A 20,266-nucleotide genomic window follows, 5' to 3' on the forward strand; every position below is an offset into this window, starting at 1 on the left:
CAGTTCAGGGAAGAGTTAAAAAACAATAATTGGTCGATATTATGCATGAGGAATACATTTTGGTAAGTTGTAGCATACTTTATCTTTTAACAGTGTTCGTGTTCTTTTACCATTAGCTAGTAGAGATGATCGGTTCACGTGTGCTAGGGATCTGTCGTGTAAAGCGCCAATACTGTATTTATTGTTTGAATTGCATAATAAAATGAACAGAATCTGAGAGCTGAGATCGGTCTCCGTGTCCTTTTCTGTGCATGACAAAATTGATGTGTGGCGTGAGTGTGTGAAAAGTGTTGTGGGAGTTGGCAGCTCTGAAAGACGCTAGCGTGGTCCACATCAGGGAATGCTGTCTGTCAAATTAATTCAAACTAATGATAAAAAATGTAATATGAACAAATCGAATATCATAAAACTAGAAATAATAGCCTGGGCTTTAATTTTCCCATATCGTCGAAATGCACCGACTTGTCTATGAGACGGCCCTTATAATTTAGTATTGAGATGTTGTTCATTTAGTCTCTAATCTCTGAAAATCTCCAAATGCTCCACGTGAAACTGCGGTCTTCCAACCTTTTACTATCGTGTCAATTGATTTGATTAATATGCACGAGGGAGACAGAGCAACACAGCACTCGCCCATATTGTTTGAAGACATGAGAGAGCGCGTGGCCGTGGAGGTATTTCTGGAGGTATACTGCCCCCATCTGGTATGGAACATGTTGTATGATTTGATTTTAAATCCCAGAGGGCACCTTTAAAAAGCTGACTGGAAATCACTTCCAATTGCTTTACAGATTTAATTATAGACATGTACAGTGGGATCTAAAATCGGATTAAATAAGTAAAATAAAGAAGTGTTATGACATAGAAGTAATATGAAATGTTTATGTTTCTCAGAGCGTTTAAATAAAGCTAATTGTGAGCGTTTGCAATCTTGAGTGACATTGAACATGGCTCTCTAGCGCCACCTCTTGATATTTCTTGAGACACTACTTTTTAATATTTTTGTAATATCCTGCCCTCTGCTGGAGAAAGGCAAAGAATATCACTAAAATGTCTGGCAAAAAGCGTGAGTATGCGTTTATGTGTTTGAATTTCCTTTATACTAGTCAGTCTCTCTTCTATGTCTTGACCAGAGAAACCCGAGTTTTGCACGAGCCTCTCATCCTAAAAATCTTCTGATAGCTATTGAGAAAGGGGAAAACACTGTCCTCGTTAGTTTGAACTTTTATTCTCCTCTCTCTTATTTCCTCTCCCATACAATCCCTTTCATCTTATCCACAGTCTGAAACTGTTTGTCTGCGTTATTTGTCCAATGATTTGTCTAGTGTCATCCTCAGTCATTGTTCACATTCTGTTTAGAAGTATAGCCTATTATCTCTGCTTCCTTTGTTCTCTGAATCCTGGCAGACATTATGCCTCTGCCAACTTATACAGCAACAGAATACAAACAACAAGCTATGACAACAGATTTGATCCTTGTGGACAGAAATTTTCTACATTTAGCTAAAATCAAAAAAAAACATCAGGGATTATAAGGATGAAGCATCTCCATTAGTTCTCAGTCTCTGTTGTTGGTCATCAATAAGAGCATCGGGAGCTGAGCTTGTTCCCCAGGCAACAGACTGAACGACAATATTTATCCTCATTAGTTCAGAGGCCAAGAACTTTTCATGATCACATTCATTATGGAAAGAACATGCTAAACACTGCCTTTCATCTGGGGAAATTGATGGCTACAACTGTTGATTGGGATTTGAGTTTCCAGGGCAAAGTGAGAGTCAGAGCAGGACCCCGCCATCACAGACGCACTCAATATGCTTTTGGATTCTTATTATGGCTACAGAGTTGATTAACATCTTCATTCATGCATTCAAACATTACAAGCAATTGAATATTCTACATTGAGATCTTATTGGCTTATCACTCTCAATTTTAATCATTAGACTCCTTCGGGAATTGTTCCATCATTCTGTTTGTTTGAAAACATTTTAATTCAGCCATTGTCATCTGTTATGTTATTTAGCTTTTATCATTTAGGACTTTGGCTCAAAATAAATAAATTTAAAGGCCTGGTAATCAGAAATAAGCCTGGTAATCAGAAATGTTTATTGAAGAATAGGCATTATGAGTTGAGCAGTGTGTTTTCTGGACTTTAGAGCACAGGGAGAGGACCCTAATCTAAATCCAGTTTACCTTGAAAGGCTATTCTGGCCCTCTGCACTTAAGACTCAAAATGTAAAAAGTTTAGAAATCTTCTTCTTTATGCAATGCTAAACTCTTCTGTCCTTAATCAATAACACCCCAATCCGCAAACGCACACACAGGCACCCAAGTGCATGTAAGACTTCCATGTACACATAATAATGCACTGACCCTCTCAGTACAAATGAACCCAACAGCCAGCTGGAAAAAATCTGCATATAATAAATGTGCTAAGTGAGATACTACTGTTGCAAATTCATGTGGTCGTTTTTTTATAGACTGGAGGCTGCTGTTAAAGAAATAAGGGGAGAAAAAGAAAGAGAAAATTGTAATGCTTCCATTTCCTGCCATTAGGCCTGTAAATTGGCTCAGCACCACTCATTTATCCATTAGCAAAGGGGTGCTAACACACTGCTATTATCGGCCGGAAATGATTTAAAATCCCACAGGGTGAAATTAAAATAATAAAAAAAGGTCTTAAAAAGTCTTATTTGATAAATCATTCTTGCAAAAAAAGCGGTTTTAATGGCAAGGGCCAACGAATAGGGCTGAAAAAGACAAATGCAAAAAAATAAAAGCTGCTTGAGCCCCAGCGGTTACAGAGGTTATGTAAAGAACAATAACATTAATCGAAACTATAAATATTGTCTTCATGTTGTATTTTTAATGAAAACATACATAACAAAATGTCCACAGCTAATGTGGCTAATGACGATACCTATTTCAAATCTAAGGATTATAACTTAAAGCATCACCCGAAGTTCACCCACAAATGAAAATTCTGTTACCATACTCACCCTCAAGTGTTTCCAAACTTATATTAATTTCGTTCTTGTGCTGAACATAAAAGAAGATGTTTTAAAGATTTTTGACAACATTCTTCAAAATATGGGTGAGTAAACGGTGACAGAATTTTCATTTTTGGGTGAATTATCCCTATAGTAAACATTTTTTAAAATACGTAGAACACTCCAAAAAGACAAGTGAAATCATATCTTAAAACTGACTTTTAAGATAATAATATGCATTAGAAAAAAGATGTGATTTTATTTTTAATAGATTCACACCAATTTGGTGATGCAAGAACCACCCTTGGACACACCAAATTGGTGTGAATCTACAAAAAAAGAAAAAAACTTTTTGCTTCTCATGCATATTCTTAGTCTGCAAAGAGATTGTAGCAATGCAATAAAAGAACCATATTGGGTTTCCTAAAGAAGAGTGAAGAACATTTAAAAAATATTGAGACCCCTTGTCCACTTTAATGAACCTTTGTGTATTGGAAAGGTTCCATAGATGTTGAATTTTCCTTGTGAAACCAGATATACCAATAAACAAACTTTTTTAAGAGTGTAGGCTGATAAAACCATGGAACACTAGTGCACACATTTTTTGCACATTTTTTTAATACGTTTTATCTGTGGTTGCTAATACACGCTTCTTCACTCATAAGAATTGGTGTGGAAATGGAACAGATCAGGCAGATTGTGATGAAACACATCTTTGAGTTTGCACCTCAAAATGGTGTTCTCAAATTCCAACATGGAGCATATGGTCGAGCTGTCTGGCCCTGCATCACTCAACCTACTTTTCTTTTGTACTGTGCTTTCCCTCTCTCCTTGGAAAAGGACACTGTGTCCTATTTTGCAAGCTCCCATAGAGGTATTTGCTTTTATCACTTTGAAGAATTTTTCACTGTGTATATATATATATATATATATATATATATATATATATATTGTATATAAGTAAACATTTTGTAAGTATTTCAAGTATGAATTCACTTTTGATAAATTTTTTTGAGTATCACTCAAACATCAGAACTAGGAAACAAAAGAATGTAACCCATCTGAAAATGTAAATATAATATAATTTGTTTCAAGTCAATTTTGAAAGTGCAGGTCAGATCACTGACGTCCCACAGGTCACAATGACGTCCTGTCCAGATGCTTTTATTTCATATATATATATATATATATATATTATATTAAAAAAAAAAAAAAACATTCAAATGAATAGGAGTGAAGGAGTTAATAGAGGACAAAATAAATAAATAGAAATATATATATATATATATATATATATTTCTATTTATTTATTTTGTCCTCTATTAACTCCTTCACTCCTATTCATTTGAATGTTATTTTTTTTTTTTTTAGATGTAAAGAATATCCGAGAGTTCCTTAGACTTGCTCCGCTGTCACATGACTAAAGCCACTTTTTATGTGTTACTTTGATTGATACTTTGTCATGGCTAAATCAGAACATATGCATCCACTCAGAGAGAACATAATGGCCTCTGATTTACGGGGAGAAAGCTACTTTAAATCACATGTCTTAAGTGCTTTTTCTCAGTTTTACAGAATGAACCTGAAAATATGCTGTGTATAATATGCTATATATCTATCATATGTGATTTCTGAAAGCCCCATATGTGCATAAAGGGAGACGGTATGACTTTTTTCATATTAAATCAACCACAAACACTTTACCATGACAACTGCAAATATGTTTTGAAAGTATTGACGTCAGCATTCAGTGGCTAATACTGCCACAGTTCATTTATCTAATTAAAAAATATCTTACATAAACTTTACACTGACACACTATTCTTCACATCTTGCTCAAAAATATAAATAGACCGGTTATGACCCTATTCATTCTATATTCAGAAAACTTAATGAAGATGTGAGTCATGCATTATCTGAAATTATGGTAAAAAATAACACTGCTAACATGTATTAAATGATAAAACATTAAATTACATCCATATACATTAAATCAGCAGGTGTCTGCATATCCTGATGATCGGTTCTGTAGCTAGAGGATTCGGGGGCCCCACCACACTGTAAAAAAATATTGTTGGTTTATCTTAAAAAAGTAAGTAACCTGGTTGCCTTAAAATTTTAAGTTCAATGAACTGGAAAAAGTGAGCTAATACAATGAAGGATAATGATTTAATCATCAGAAACTCAAAATTATATGTTATCTGAACTAAATAAATTATTTAAGTTGATTTGACAAAAGAAAAAATGTTGTGATTACTACACTGTAAAAAATATTGTTGGTTTATCTTAAAAAAGTAAGTAACCTGAGTTGCTTTAAAATTTTAAGTTCATTGAACTGGAAAAAGTGAGTTAATAGAATGAAGGAGATTAATGTAATCATCAGAAACTCAAAATAATCTCAAAGTTATCTCAACTAAATAAATTATTATAAAGTTGATTTGACAAAAGAAAATATGTTATGATAACAAATCTTGAAAATATTTTTTTACAGTGCACCAATATCATATGTAATGTTAACCAATAAAGCTAAGTGGTTTCTTAAGTTTGATAATTGATATATTTCATGTTTATGACAGGTTGTGTTGTCTTATATGTCAAGTTGTCATGACAAAGACACTGACAGCTCTTGATGTATTGGTTTATGTCAAGTTGTCAGAAACAAGACATCTCAAACAATGTCTTGCATTAGAAATGTCATAATTGAGCGAATCACATAATGACAGTTGTCATAAACATGAATAAAACTTCCTTCATATTCATAACATATGTCATGTCATTTTATGAAGGTGTCATTAGTCTTATGCACACCCCTTCAAGTAAAGTGTTACCGATCTGTTTGATGAAATCTGAAAGATTTCTGTCCCTTCATTGACAGCTAACTAACACTTTGATGCTTCAAAAAGTTCATAAAGAGATCGTAAAACTAATCCATTTGAATTGAGCGGTAGTCCAAAACTTTCCAAGACAAAATCGCTTTATTTATTTATTTATTTTTATTTATTTATTTATTATTGTAAACATTCATCAACTCACACATCAGTTGTGATAAACAGAAGCTCAAAAATATTTGCTTGACTTGCGAGAACCAATGAGGATCATTAACTGACGTTTAATACAGGCTATTTTTACTCTCAAAGTATTACAACAAGAAGGCATTTGTTTTAGACAAACTGGATAAACTGGATAAATTACAATCGTGAAACGTTTTGTGTTTCTTGCCGGACAATAAAGGATGAAAATGATATGTGAGAGACTGTTGGAGGTCTGTTACATCATATTGCGTAAAATCGCGCGCGTAAAAGCGTTGCGCTGTGCATGCCATTTACCACAAACTGTCAATGGAGTACCAGAGAAGACCAGCAGAAGATCCTGTATGTCTGGGTCTGCCATGTAAGATGACTTCACTTGATTTTCTATTTCGGGAAATAATAGCCTAAATAAAATCTTATATGTTTTTAAATGCAGACCTAACTACGAATAGATGCAAAATACAGTTTATTTAGAATTTAATTGTTTATGTAATAATCAAACTAATACAATTACATACATTTACTGTGTAGAAGAAGAAAATAAAGAAAAACACTTTATTTTCTTTTGTAATAAAGTTTTACATTTTACTATAGATTCTGATTCTAATAGAATTCAAAGACACTATGGACAACAAAACAATGCAATCTTCATGCAACCTGACCAGTCCGGATTATAACCAAACTAACTGCACTTCTCCAATGTGGATGTTCTACTCTGACTTCTACATCTGGCTACCGGTTATTTACTCTGTCATCTGCGCCGTGGGACTCACGGGCAACACCGCTGTCATTTACGTGATCTTAAAGGCGCCGAAAATGAAAACCGTCACCAACTTATTCATTTTGAATTTGGCCATTGCCGACGACCTTTTCACGTTGGTGTTGCCCATCAATATCGCCGAGCACCTGTTAAACTATTGGCCATTTGGAGAGGTTTTATGCAAAGTGATTCTGTCCATAGATCACTACAACATCTTCTCCAGCATCCTCTTCTTGACTGTGATGAGCGCGGACCGCTATCTGGTCGTGGTCTCCACGTTGCGCTCCAAACGGATGCCGCACCGGACCTACAGGTTGGCCAAGACGGTCAGCCTTAGCGTTTGGGTTCTAGTCATTCTCATCGTGATGCCCTTCACCGTTTTCGCCGGTGTTTACGTGAGTCCCGACGACGCGGAGAGCCGGAAGAGCTGCGTTTTGAGTTTCCCGAGCCCTGAGAGTTTCTGGTTCAAAGCCAGTCGGATCTACACGCTGGTCCTCGGGTTTGTCATTCCCGTATCGACTATTTGCATCCTCTATTGCGTGATGCTCTACAAGCTGAGACGCACGCGACTCAACTCCAACGGCAAGGCTTTGGACAAAGCCAAGAAACGAGTCACAGTGATGGTCTTCGTCGTGCTTGCCGTTTGCTTGTTCTGTTGGACACCCTTCCACCTGAGTACAGTGGTAGCCCTCTCGTCAGACTTGCCCACTACTCCACTGGTTATAGGTATCTCTTATTTTATCACAGGATTGAGTTATGCCAACTCGTGTCTCAATCCGTTCCTTTACGCGTTCTTAGACAAAAGTTTCAGAAAGGCGTTTAAGAAAATGCTGGAGTGCTGAAACCTTTTTTGTACCCTAACACAACTCCATCAATGAGGTCCTATTAACTCAAAATTGTAAAACTTGTCTTGAAGTGTAAGTAAATATTTATGTTCATGTGTGACTGTGTGTAAATAGCTTATTATTATATATTTTGTAAATTACGTATAAGCTTGAAACTAAAACTTTGGCGCCTCCAGTGGAATAAAATCCTTCTGCTTGTGTTCAGTGTTGGTGATTAATAATAAATCTGCATTAACCCTCCTATTATCCTTGACCATCCATTTGACCCCGTTCAATGTTGTTTAACCATTTATATATATATATATATATTTTTTTTTTGCTTCAGATTTAATGACTTTTCCTAATTTAATGGGGACAACTCTGTAAACATAAAATTAACCTGCTAATATTTTTTCAAAGTCCTGTACACATTTTGTAGCATCGGTGTTCCTTGGGGTCAATTTGACCACAGGCCTCTTTTAGTTGTATAATAAAACAGAAGAAATATTAAAATTTCACACACACATTTGTTTTGGTTGTTTTATTGAGGTCACTATAACATGTTATAATTTGAATTTATAATGTTCATTGTTATTTTACATATTCAATATCATATTTAAAAAAACCGTCCCTCTGTTATAGGGCTCTAACCAAACATAACCATATCTGTAGTATTGCGAGAACCACTAATAGTGACTATTCTCATGAGAACTAATAATTATTTCCTGTGCCACGGGGAGGGGAAAACATAATTTTTGTGAGATTGACCCCAAACATAACTCGTGTTACTATCCTTGATAAATATTTTTTCTTTCCAAATGTTATAGATTACAAAAATCTATACTTAGAAATATTATAAAACAAATAAAACACCAAATATATTTATACTTTTCCAATTTTAGGTCAATCAGTAGATTTTATGTTAATTTGTAAATTTGTCCGTCATGCAATGGGTAGCCTATTAGGGGTTAGGTGGGATGGGGAGAGGGGTGGTGGGTGGATGTCAACTTAAAGGTTACTTAAGTAGTCAACAAAGACATAAATGAACTGAAACCTTTGTAAAAAAAAAAAAAATCATATTGTGGAATTTTTAAATATTGGGGTCAAATTGATTTTGGGCCAACTTAATTTGGAAAATTTAAATTATAAATATTTATTATTGAGTTGGGCCAACTTAATTATGAACAATTTAAATTCTAAATATTAACACGTCACATATGCTCAGATTTACTTGACCAATCACCGGAATTGGGCGCCCACATGTGGAAAACGATGTATTTGTTTTTTTGCCTGTGAACTAAAAAACGAAAAATCAAAGCCGACATCTTTTTTTTTTTCGTTTTTTAAAAACAAACAAACAAAAAAACAAAAACAAATAAAGGTGCCATTTTTTCATGAGACACAACGCAACGGAAAATCTACAACACAACGAAATAAAGCCGAAACACAACAGAAATGCTCCCAAACCACCAAAGGACTCCTGGAGCACAGTAACGTAAGCTTTCCTTGCCATTGTTTTATAGTCGGTAGTCTTAATATACCAATACCACGATTAGTTTAACAGTATGTAACCCTTGTATAACGACATAATATATACTTTAAAATCACCTACATAAATTATAGCTGTGTATTTATACTCGAGAATGATTTGACGCAGTACCACAGCGCATGATCCCTAAGGGAACGTCTGGCAATTCCACCAAGTGATTAAAACGTATAATTTATTATAATATAATTTGAAAAAGAAATACACTTGCTTTTTAAGTGTTGTTGTGTTGTGCACTAGTGGGCCACCATAGAAATCAAATGATCGGATGATACACGGATGAAACATTAATCTATTTTAGGCGAAAGAACAAGGCCATTATACTGATGTTAATATACATTTACAAGAAAAGTATAATCTAACAAGTGTTAAAATCAAAATTGTCTAGCAGCCATAATTAAATTCTGCTTTCCTGCAACCAAGATTAATAGCTAACTAGCTAGAAGCTTATTGATCCCATTCAAGTTTAACAGAACATCTTAAAAATAATGGAGATAATGTTATTACAGAGATCTTAAAGACACTTATATGAAATGGCCTTTCTTTCTCTGTCAGATAAAGTGTCTAACTGAACATGCTGTGCTGATTCATTTTAAAAATTTACTTCTCATTTGAGTTATTGAGCGTGTGACAATTTCCCTCTGGTGTCCTCTTCTTAAATCTATAATGATTGCTGCATTCCATGCGGAACTCTTAAGGACGTGCTTTTATTGAGCATTCAGGTCACTGGTATTATGAATGTCATTATCTCAGGCTTTCTAAGTGTTTCAATTAGCCATTACTCCTCATTCAATTGCACCAGAGGGCATTTAAAGACAATGTAATGGTGATTATACACAGGGTTATCGTTGTTTGTCTAAACACATAGAATCTCCTTTGAGAGGAAAATGTATTTATCCAGCATGTTTGTTTCTGTTTTAAACCCAAATGCCATTAAAAACACAAATGCTAAGGCACTCACATGGCATGGCTTGGTGAGGAAGAGGCATTTCAAATGAACAATTCGGTGTCCATTTCACATCACTCGGTTTTTATACATTTTGTTTCTCTTCCACCTGTCACCACATTGCCTCTCGCCTGTCACTGCATGCTATTCCAGTTCCTCTCCAGCTCATTGGCTCATTTTGACCCTAGCATCGCTCGGAGTCTTCCAACCTCTGCTTTTCAGAGCAGCTGTTTTGTGAGTGCTGGTTGAAAATTGATTGCCTCACATTTCAGCGAATGTTCTCCACAGAGATACAAAATATCCCCTCATTTATCTCCACCACGAACTGCAGTGGTGTCAGCCGAATGTGCTGCCTTATAAACACGCTGTAGCCCACAGCACAACATCACTATAAATATTCTCTCTCTCTCTCTCTCTCTCTGTGTGTCATACTGCATCACCAACAGCCATGAGTAAAGGCTCTCAGTGTAAATAAGATGGCACTGGCAGAGGCATTGTAAATTTTCCTCTCAAGGTTAAATGTGAGTGTTTTACGTAGCTCTGTGCGTTAAACGCTGCACAGCAAAATAATCTTAAAGTGTAAAGCTACCACAATATTTCTTATTCTCGTAACTTGGTTCATCGTTATATTTCTGTGCATTTTAATTATTTTAGTTCCTCCAAGTAACTTATCTCAACGGAAGACACATGGGTGTAGCCTAGGCCTGCATTATGCTACACATGATTTTTGTTATAATATCTCTGTCTCAGTCAGTGCTGCAACAAAATCTCAATATTTCACCAATACCTATTGTTTTACTGAATTCATTGTTCTGAAACAGTCATATGATATATTTCAGAGGTCTGTGGTGAATTCCAAGGTAAAAAGAAAAAAGGTTGCAGCTCATCTTGTGCAATGCCCTTCAGCAGAGGGCAGTTTCTCTCTGTGTAAAGCAATAACACTCTTTATACATGCTCGTTTTAGGCAGCGTTAGCCTTTAGCTTTCATTGTTATGCAGAAGACAAACATATTTCCTCTAGACCAGATGAAACTTGACAGTTTTCCAAGATGGCAGATTGCATCAAAGGTAATTTTCCTTTGCTACATTTGTGGGAATATATATATATATAAGAACTGTGAGGTTAGGTCATCCATTCATAACTTTAAGACTCAATTATTGTAATGCACTTTTGGCTGGATGCCTTATGTCTCCTTATAGACTGAAGCTTATTTAAAAGACTGCAGCCTTTTGACTAGGTTGAAAATATGGTCATAATAGTCTGGTTACCTATTTAGTTTTGCATCATCAGCTATAATTATGTTCTACTTTGCTTCCTGCTTTGAATTGTCTTATCCTGTTACCATTGAGGAGCAGAACAGTAAGTCTTGAAAACAAAAACATTGTTACTGGTTATTTAAATCACTTTTTTGTATTTTTAGTTTATACAATTCTTAATTAAAACTATTTTACAAGAAAAAATATTGTGAACTGAACATCAATTGTGTAGCCTTTTGCCTATCATAATAAATAGCCTATTTTGTGACATTAAATTTGTCCTTTTAAACCCAGAGATTTATTTTGTAGGTTATCTCAATGTTTGTTCCACTAGACTAGAGATACTCAACAGAAAATGAAAAGTGCAACAAGCAACCAACCCTGGAGCTAAACTTGAACTCACGCGACACGCGAGCGCGCGCACGCGCAATGTTTGATTAACGTCTTAATGTGTGAGAAGTGAACGCCGCACTCTACGGAGAGGAGATTCGTCTCACTGAGCATGAAATCTTAAGCGGCAAGAATGTCTTTTTTCTGGAGTTAAGATGGATCCACTTCTCTGCAGTGTCACCGGACAGCGTCACATATAGCCTACTTTAAGCTTGGTTTGCACTTTCATGAGGTAAGTAGCCTACTTTACAATACTGCTCAGAGAGGATACAACGATATTGAATGATGTGGGCGTCGTTTACACCTGATTGGAGTGTATTCAATTGCTTGTTGTGAGACATACACGTGTTTTTTTAGTGTTCTATCTTCTCTTCTATAGTTTTAGGCTCTCTTGACGATGGAATTGCTCGAGTTGTCGGACGTCCAACAGATGTTCAACGACTCGCGTTTTCAGGGGAATTTAAGTGGGTTAGATGGTGACGAACCGCTGCCTAGGAGCGCAAAGATCACCGTCGTTGTGGTCTACTTGATAGTGTGCGTGGTGGGGGTCGTGGGGAACTGTCTGGTCATGTATGTAATTATCAGGTGAGAATAAGTGTTCGGTCTGTATTAACTTTGTGTACGAGCTAGACTAGAGCGAGAGGTCGATATGGTCAAATATCAGTGAAGCATTTGAGGCGAGAAGGGATATTTATAGAGTTAGCACTGTAAAGCTTGACATATGTACCTAATAATAGTCCGGAAATTCATATTTTTTGATATGGAACATATGGGTTTTATTTCCTGCATCATATTTGATAAGGCTTTAATGGCCTGGCACATGCCATACATAGGCTATTATAATAAAGTGATAATATGGAGCTCACACTCGAGGAAGAAAATAACCCAAATTGAGCACAAATATGCATTTTGGTGGAGATGTTATTATTTATATGACCATAAAGTAAGATAAAATTCTGCTTAATATCAGTTGATTTGTCTTAGTAAGATTATATTTAAATAATTTATGAGCTCTTTAGCATTAATTGCAGGCTGCAAAGCATAATAATGCAATGCAATACAATGACGATTAAGATGTACAAACAAAAGCCTCAAAAACCCATTGTATCATATTAGATAATATTAGGCGACTTACTATTCTTTTTATAAACTGATGTATGGATAATCAGGTAAACCCAAATTGCCTCAGTCCAGCCAAATGTGTGTCTTTAAATAAAATAGATGTTAAATTTACATTTGCTTTATAAAAATTATTTAAAATTTTACAACAAAAGACCATCTGAAGGATGAATAGTATATTATAATTATACTAAAATGCCTTTACTTGCTAAAACGTTTGAACTAAGGCATTTTGCAATAAAGTTTTGATCATCTTGATATTTACAAGCTTTAGAACCTAATGAATCAAATATGATACTGTAGGCTTTATGTTTAAAAAAAGCTTCATCATACTGTATGTTCATGCAACATTACTTCATCATCTTCATTTTTTATTAACTTGGGTCATTATTTGAAAAGTTTCTTATGATTATTATTTTGGTTATAGCAGCACCCCTAACATTAATGTATGGTTCTCACTCAGTTATTTCTGGGAATGTTCATTTTAGATTTTAATGTATGCAGCCATGCAGGTTGGTTCTCAGCTGTATTTTTTGCACTCAGATTTCGTACAACACAGAATAAAATTAGTTAAGTTTCATAATTTGTTTTTCTTCTACCAATTTTTTTTTCGACCAAATACAGAACAGTTTGATTGAACACAAAAAAAAAAGATATGAGAAGCGTTTTCTCCCCCTTTTACAATGATTAAAACAATCAACAAATATGGCTATGCTATTAATTGCATTGTTTTTTTTTCACCAGATTAGCCCTGGAACCCATTTTTTTGTCTTATTCTTGCCTTGAAATGTACAGTAAAATATTTGCGACAGCATTTTCTCTTTTCTGATGCTTGCTAATCCATCAGAGCACTTGTCCTGCCAGCGTGGTGTCACAAGCCTGCTTGTTCATTACAATGCTAAATAAACATTTGGTTCTTGTCCAAACCTCCCTGGCGGGAAACAGCTGTAGACGGGGGCCAAGACGCAGCTTTTCGATCAACATAGTTCACATTATACACAACGAGTGTTACAATCCTTAAACATGAGGTTTAATTCAGGGAAAGTGGAATTATGTAGGTTTGATTGCAGAGCGAAAATGCAATGTCCCCCTAATTTACTGACTCGCGCTCGTTTGACAAACATTGCTAGTAATTTTATCTCGCCTCTTGCTTGCTCTGCATTTTGTTGAAGGTATAATTATGAAGGGATTCCTTGCTGATCTAATGTACAAGAAAAACTGCCTCATAATTACGAGTCAGAAAATAGATTTACTGCATCGCCTCATGTTATTAAGGGAAAACATCCTTAAAGATATAGTTTGTGCATGCTTGTGGTGTGTTTATACGTGGGGAAAGCAATACGTCTTTGTCTTTAAGCTCGGTGTTGTGATGCGTGTTCATGCATTCACGTGTTTATGGTCATTATTCAGACGTGCTGATATATAGTCCTATGGGCTTATTTTAAAACCTGTTACTAGGCTGGTAACCAAGCACTGCCTGCAGTTTATTTATCTTCTAAGCCTTTCTCAGAGCTGCACTGAATTTGGACTGAAAAGTGGCAGTCTACCTGTGATAGTCTTTCCTTCATATCCAGAAAGAGACAATATATATTTAATTTGATCACTTTTAAACTGCATATTTGAATGATGCTCTTGGCTGATGCCATCTATATATATACTTTATATTGTATTTAAAAAATTATTATTTTATTTGTATTCAGAAATGAAAACCCTCCAGCTTTACTCTTATTCTTCTAAGAGTGATATTTGTACATGCTGCAGGTACACAAAGATGAAAACGGCCACCAACATTTACATCTTTAACCTGGCCTTGGCTGACGCACTAGTCCTGGCCACTCTTCCTTTCCAAGGCACGGATGTCATCCTTGGTTTCTGGCCATTTGGTTTGGCTCTGTGCAAGGTTGTGATGGCAATTGACTATTACAACATGTTCACAAGTGTCTTCACCTTGACCATAATGAGTGTGGATCGCTACATAGCAGTCTGCCACCCGGTTCGCTCTCTGACAGTTCGCACCCCGCTCCGGGCCAAGCTGATCAACGTGGCTGTGTGGGTGCTGGCATCAGCTGTGGGACTGCCGGTTATGATCATGGGTCAGGTGGAGGAGGATGTTTACGGTAGTTTTCTCATTATCCTGTGTCAACCTGCCATTCTGGAGCATGTTGGTTCATCGTGTCATGAAAATGTGAATCTATTTTTGCTTGATTGGTGTTGTCATGTTGATGTTTTACTTTTACTTAGGCAGTTGTACCCCAAGTGATAATATGTAGGGCTGTCAAACGATTAATCGCATCCAAAATAAAAGTTTGTGTTTACATAATATATGTGGGTGCACTGTGCATAATTATTTTATATATATATAAATACACACACATGCTTGTATATATTTAAGAAATATTTAATGTATATAACCATTATATGTTTTATTAATATTATATATAATGTATTAATATATTAAATATATATATATATATATATATATATATATATATATATAAAATATATTAATATTTTATATATATATATTGTATATATTTTATATATATTTTTTCTTAAATATACAATACATGCATGTGTGTGTTTATATATAAAATAATTATACACAGTGCACCCACATATATTATGTAAACACAAACTTTTATTTTGGATGCAATTAATCGTTTGACAGTCCTAATGATTTAAAGGTGCACTAAGTAAGTTTTTGCCAATTTCTGTTTGATCTCAAACAAAAAAAAACATTCAATTAGCATCAACCAAATTAGCATTTAAATACAATTAAAATATACCCTTATAAGACTGATTAATAATGATTACTTGAATTATTATAGTGTTCAACCTTTGAAACACAATTTAAAAGTATTTTTATTAATACTTTTATTCAGCAAGTATGCATTTTGTTCATCAAAAGTGACATTTATTATGATACAAAAGATTTCATTTAAAATGAATGCTAGTCATTTGAACCTCAATTCATACTTTAAAAATATTTATTATGTTTCCATAACAAATACAAAGTTAGGCATGAAACTCTAACGAATGCTGATGAGGTCTTTCACGGAGCGGCACGAGCCAATCGGAAGCACTTTCAAATCCCCGTAATCATTATATTTATCGTACCCGAGCCCGTATCAGTACGCAGCATGATATGAAAGCTTCCTGTATTTTGGACTAAGCTGAACAAATTTGTGTATTATTTTGCTCAGCAACAGCAGCAGCGTAGCAGATCTCGTCCGCCGAAATCAAACCTGTATATTCCATGCTCTATGCCTGTAAATGTTGTTGAAATTTATCCTCTCGTTGACCATAAGTTGTCATGACTGAACTGTTTTCAGCATTCAACATAAGCATATTGGAAGGATTTCTGAAGGATCATGTGACACTGACTGGAGAAGCTTTGCCATCACAGCAATAAATTATATTTTAACTTTTTTTTTAACGTAGATTTTTATACGTAATTCCGTTGGTGAGCATAAAAATATATAAAAAATATATTTGTCAAAAGTGCTGTTCGGAAGAACATATTAAGCAGAAGAAATTGACTTTGTGCACTTTTGAATAGTAAACATGCATCCATCCAATCACTCTACTCACTTGTGTTCCCTTCCAAAAAAGGAAGATGTTGCTTTCCATTTCATCAGTTCGCTCATGATTCTTTGTAAATCAAGGCACTATGAAACCTTTTTGATTCATTACCTGACTTTATCTCTGTGCAGGTGCCGAGTGCATACTGAACCTGCCTAAACCTAAAGAACACTGGGGGCCAGTGTTTGGGATTTGTGTGTTCCTCTTCTCTTTCTTGATTCCTGTGATGATCATAAGCGTCTGCTACGGCTCGATGGTACGACGACTGCAGAGTGTCCGTCTCTTATCCGGCTCAAGAGAGAAAGACCGGAATCTGAGGAGAATCACCTATATGGTGCTGTCTGTGGTAGCTGCGTTTGTGTTGTGCTGGATGCCGGTGCAGGTCTTAGCTTTGATCCAGGCTTTGGGGCATGTGGATCTTGGGGCCAGGCAGTCCTCAATTGCAGCCATGCATTTCTGCATTGCTCTGGGTTATGCTAACAGTTGCTTAAACCCCGTCCTCTATGCCTTCCTGGATGAAAACTTCAAGCGGTGCTTTCGTGAGTTCTGTATCCCGGCCAACTCCAGTTTGCTCCTAGACGAGCAGCGCAAGAGATCACTGAGGCAGGAGAGAGAATGTGCTGAGAAGGAAGAAAAAGAGGTGGTTATTGATGAAGGTGTCATTCCAATGTGCGTGGATTAGAGATTTTATGGTCGTATTCTTGCATGTTAACCTCAGAATTTAGCTGGCAGTCGATTTGTGGTGATTCAGAATTGGAAGTATGGATTGTTTCACATGGAACAAAAAAGGGCCTTTTCCCCTGCTTTTTGAGTCTTATAATTTTTTCACGGTTTATTGTAGCCCTTATATAAATAGCCAATTAATTATGTTATTTATACAAATAAATTATTTAAAATTTTTATTTGAATTATGATGTAATTAGTATTTTATTTGTGCACTGCTTTTGGTTTGAAACTGGTTTATTGGATATGCAAAATATTTGTTGATTTATTCTTTTAACAGCTGTTTAAAAATGTATGTATATATATATATATATATATATATATATATATATATATATATATATATATATATATATATATATATATATATATACTATTCTTTTGAACTTTTTGTTCTTAGAACTAAACTAAAACTCTATAAATTTATTATTTAACTATTATCACTGTAAAGCCACTTTGGAACAATCTGTATTGTTAAAAGCGCTATATAAATGAAGATGTCTTGACTTGGCTATTCATCAGAGAATCCTGAAAAAAGAGTAACATTTTCCACAAATACATTAAGTATGTTTTCTACATTGACAAGTGTTTAGAAAAAATATTTTGCCATCATACGGAATTTAAATATATATATATATATATATATATATATATATATATAATATAAACATAAAATAGTTTTTTTAAAGAAAATAATAATATTTCACAATATGCTTTTACTGCCCTGTTTTTAATTATATACAGCCTCGTTGAGCAAAAACATATCAGAAACAAACCTCACACTTTTGTACTATATATATATATATATATATATTAGATACTTAAAAGAATACAGTAACGTTATTTAAATAAATTGACATTTAATGACTGAGATACAGTACTGATGACAAAGTACATTCCTGTATATAAGCCTTTAAGTATTTATTTTCAACTAAATGGTTTGACAGTGATTCAGAATGACAGGTTGGTGTTAACAAAGACAATAATCTTTCCCCCCAAAAAAGAAACTGTTGATTTCTGAGTTTCATCCGTTTGTTCCGTGGTGGGATTGAGAGGATGCTTTCTTGATCTTGGCCAGCATTCAAGGAACACGCTGTTGCGAAGGATCTTAGAAACATCTGTTTTTGTCTGTGTGGTGTGAAGTGCCAACCAGATGGTCTTCTAATGCTTGATACATGCTCCTTATGCCATGTTTCATCCTGTCACAGCTTTTAAACTATTTTAATTATGTTCTTGGCTGAAGGGACGCAAATAATAAAGAGTGGATAAATTAACTTCTTGTTTTTCTATACAGATTGGTTAGGTGAGGAAATACGTTGTGCAGGGAGTGACTGAATAATGCATGTTGCATTTTAGAAGGTGTAGAAGAACGCATTGTCTTATTCTTTTTGTGCCAATTGGTTTGATAAAAAGGGACTGCATGAATGAAACAATAAAATACTTTAAATACAATGTAAGTCTCCTCGGATAAAAGTGTCTGCCAAATACATAAATGAAAATGTGTCATATAATAATAAAGTGTAATATTTATTATATATTATACAAATATCTCTGAATAAAAATATAAATACAATTTCTGTTCAAGTATTTATTAGTAAACAACAATTAGATCTTATTAGGAAGAATTAAAACCCACAAATAAGTTTTTAGTTGTCATTTTCTTTTTCACTAACCATATTAATAATTTCTGACTTGGTAGTCATTGAAATGATTGAGGACATTTCTTTTTTGTAAACAAGGCTGCCTGAAGACCCTAAATTAAGAATGTGTTTTGTCCATATCTTCGTCTGTCAATGATGATTGAAAATCACTTTACTATTGCCATGATCCTGGCCTGTGTTCCCCTGGAGAATGATTTCCCCCCCAAATCATTTCAGTGGAAATCCTGCCCTGCAGCTAATTTCATTGGTTAAGGTTACAAAGACGGTTAGGTTTAAGGATTCGGGGGAAATCACTCCCCTGGAGGTCGTCGTCTTCTTTTTTGTTTTGCGGCGGTTGGCATTCAGCTTATTGGTTTACTGCCACCTTCTGCTCCGGAGTGTGGATCAGATAACAGGTTTATGATCTGATTCTGAATTCCTTACCCTTTCTTTCCCAACTAACACACGCACGAATACTCTCACAAACACACACATACACGCACAAAAATGTTTCCTCTGGTCCCATGGACTTTTATGTTATTTCCTGTGCCATGCCATGTTTTGTAGTCCTTTGTAGTTCTTGCTAACTATGTCTGTGATTTATTCCCAGGTCTGTCTTGTTTGCCTAGAACCCCTTGTGTATTAATGGTGTGTTCATGTCCTATGGAAAATATGATATTTTCCACTTGTGAACTGGTATTTACCAGTGTGTTGCGTTGCGTTCAAGTGCTTTTGTTGTCGTAATGTGGTAAAAAGATGGAGATCCAGACCTGTTATTTAGCTAAAACTATTTTAGATTGCTTAAGTCATCTGGTACAGCAAGAAGATGATTTATCAAAACTCAAATGGTAAATAATATGCTGTATATTTTCTAGATCGTGAACATATTGTTACCATTCACGACTCTCGTGTTGCTCTCCGCCATTTTGAAAAGGTCAAAGGTTATCCCATTCTCAGCAACTCGTGCATCAAAATATTCTACGAGCTGCCCAGTGGAAAATACAACATTGGGGTGTTCATGTGCATTTTCCACACCGGCTTTTGGTATTTACTATAATTACCATAGCATGTGAACGCACCATCAAACCCCAGTGTTTCTTCTGTTCCTTGTCGTGTCTCAAGTCCGGTGGTCGGTCCCAGATGTCCTACCGCCATCGTCTGTGCATCCTGTAATGGCAATCTTATGTGTTTGTGATGCACGCACATCTACAGTTCCTCCCGGGACGGCGGTGTCTCCATCTCTTGAACCCTTCGCCTGATAACAGCCAAGGAAACTGTCCCTGAACTCTCTGCTAGCTCTGTCATGGCCAATGAGGCCGCATTTAACTCTCTGTTTGCTCTGACATGACTACAGAGGTCTTTCCTGAACTATCTGTCGGCTCTGAAACAACTACGGAGGGTGTCCCTGAACTCTCTGTGTCGGCCCTAACACAACCACAGATGTCGTCCCTGAACGGTGTG

The 20,266-nt window shown here is 35.5% G+C and overlaps 2 protein-coding genes across 2 annotated transcripts; both read left to right on the forward strand.

Moving 5' to 3' along the window:
- The first annotated feature begins 6,067 nt into the window (after positions 1 to 6,067).
- Positions 6,068 to 7,864, forward strand: LOC120463692 (neuropeptides B/W receptor type 1). Its single transcript, XM_039652971.2, has 2 exons — positions 6,068 to 6,380; positions 6,614 to 7,864. Exons 1-2 carry the CDS (start codon positions 6,306 to 6,308, stop codon positions 7,619 to 7,621), a joined length of 1,083 nt encoding a protein of 360 aa, XP_039508905.2. The 5' UTR covers positions 6,068 to 6,305; the 3' UTR covers positions 7,622 to 7,864.
- A 3,688-nt stretch (positions 7,865 to 11,552) lies between these two features.
- Positions 11,553 to 17,350, forward strand: LOC120462898 (delta-type opioid receptor). Its single transcript, XM_039651597.2, has 4 exons — positions 11,553 to 11,973; positions 12,121 to 12,326; positions 14,622 to 14,977; positions 16,574 to 17,350. Exons 2-4 carry the CDS (start codon positions 12,139 to 12,141, stop codon positions 17,122 to 17,124), a joined length of 1,095 nt encoding a protein of 364 aa, XP_039507531.2. The 5' UTR covers positions 11,553 to 11,973; positions 12,121 to 12,138; the 3' UTR covers positions 17,125 to 17,350.
- The last annotated feature ends 2,916 nt before the right edge of the window (positions 17,351 to 20,266 follow it).

This window comes from Pimephales promelas, chromosome 20 (assembly GCF_988280905.1).
Source record: "Pimephales promelas chromosome 20, fPimPro1.hap1.1, whole genome shotgun sequence".
In the NCBI taxonomy this organism is placed as follows: Eukaryota; Metazoa; Chordata; class Actinopteri; order Cypriniformes; family Leuciscidae; genus Pimephales; species Pimephales promelas.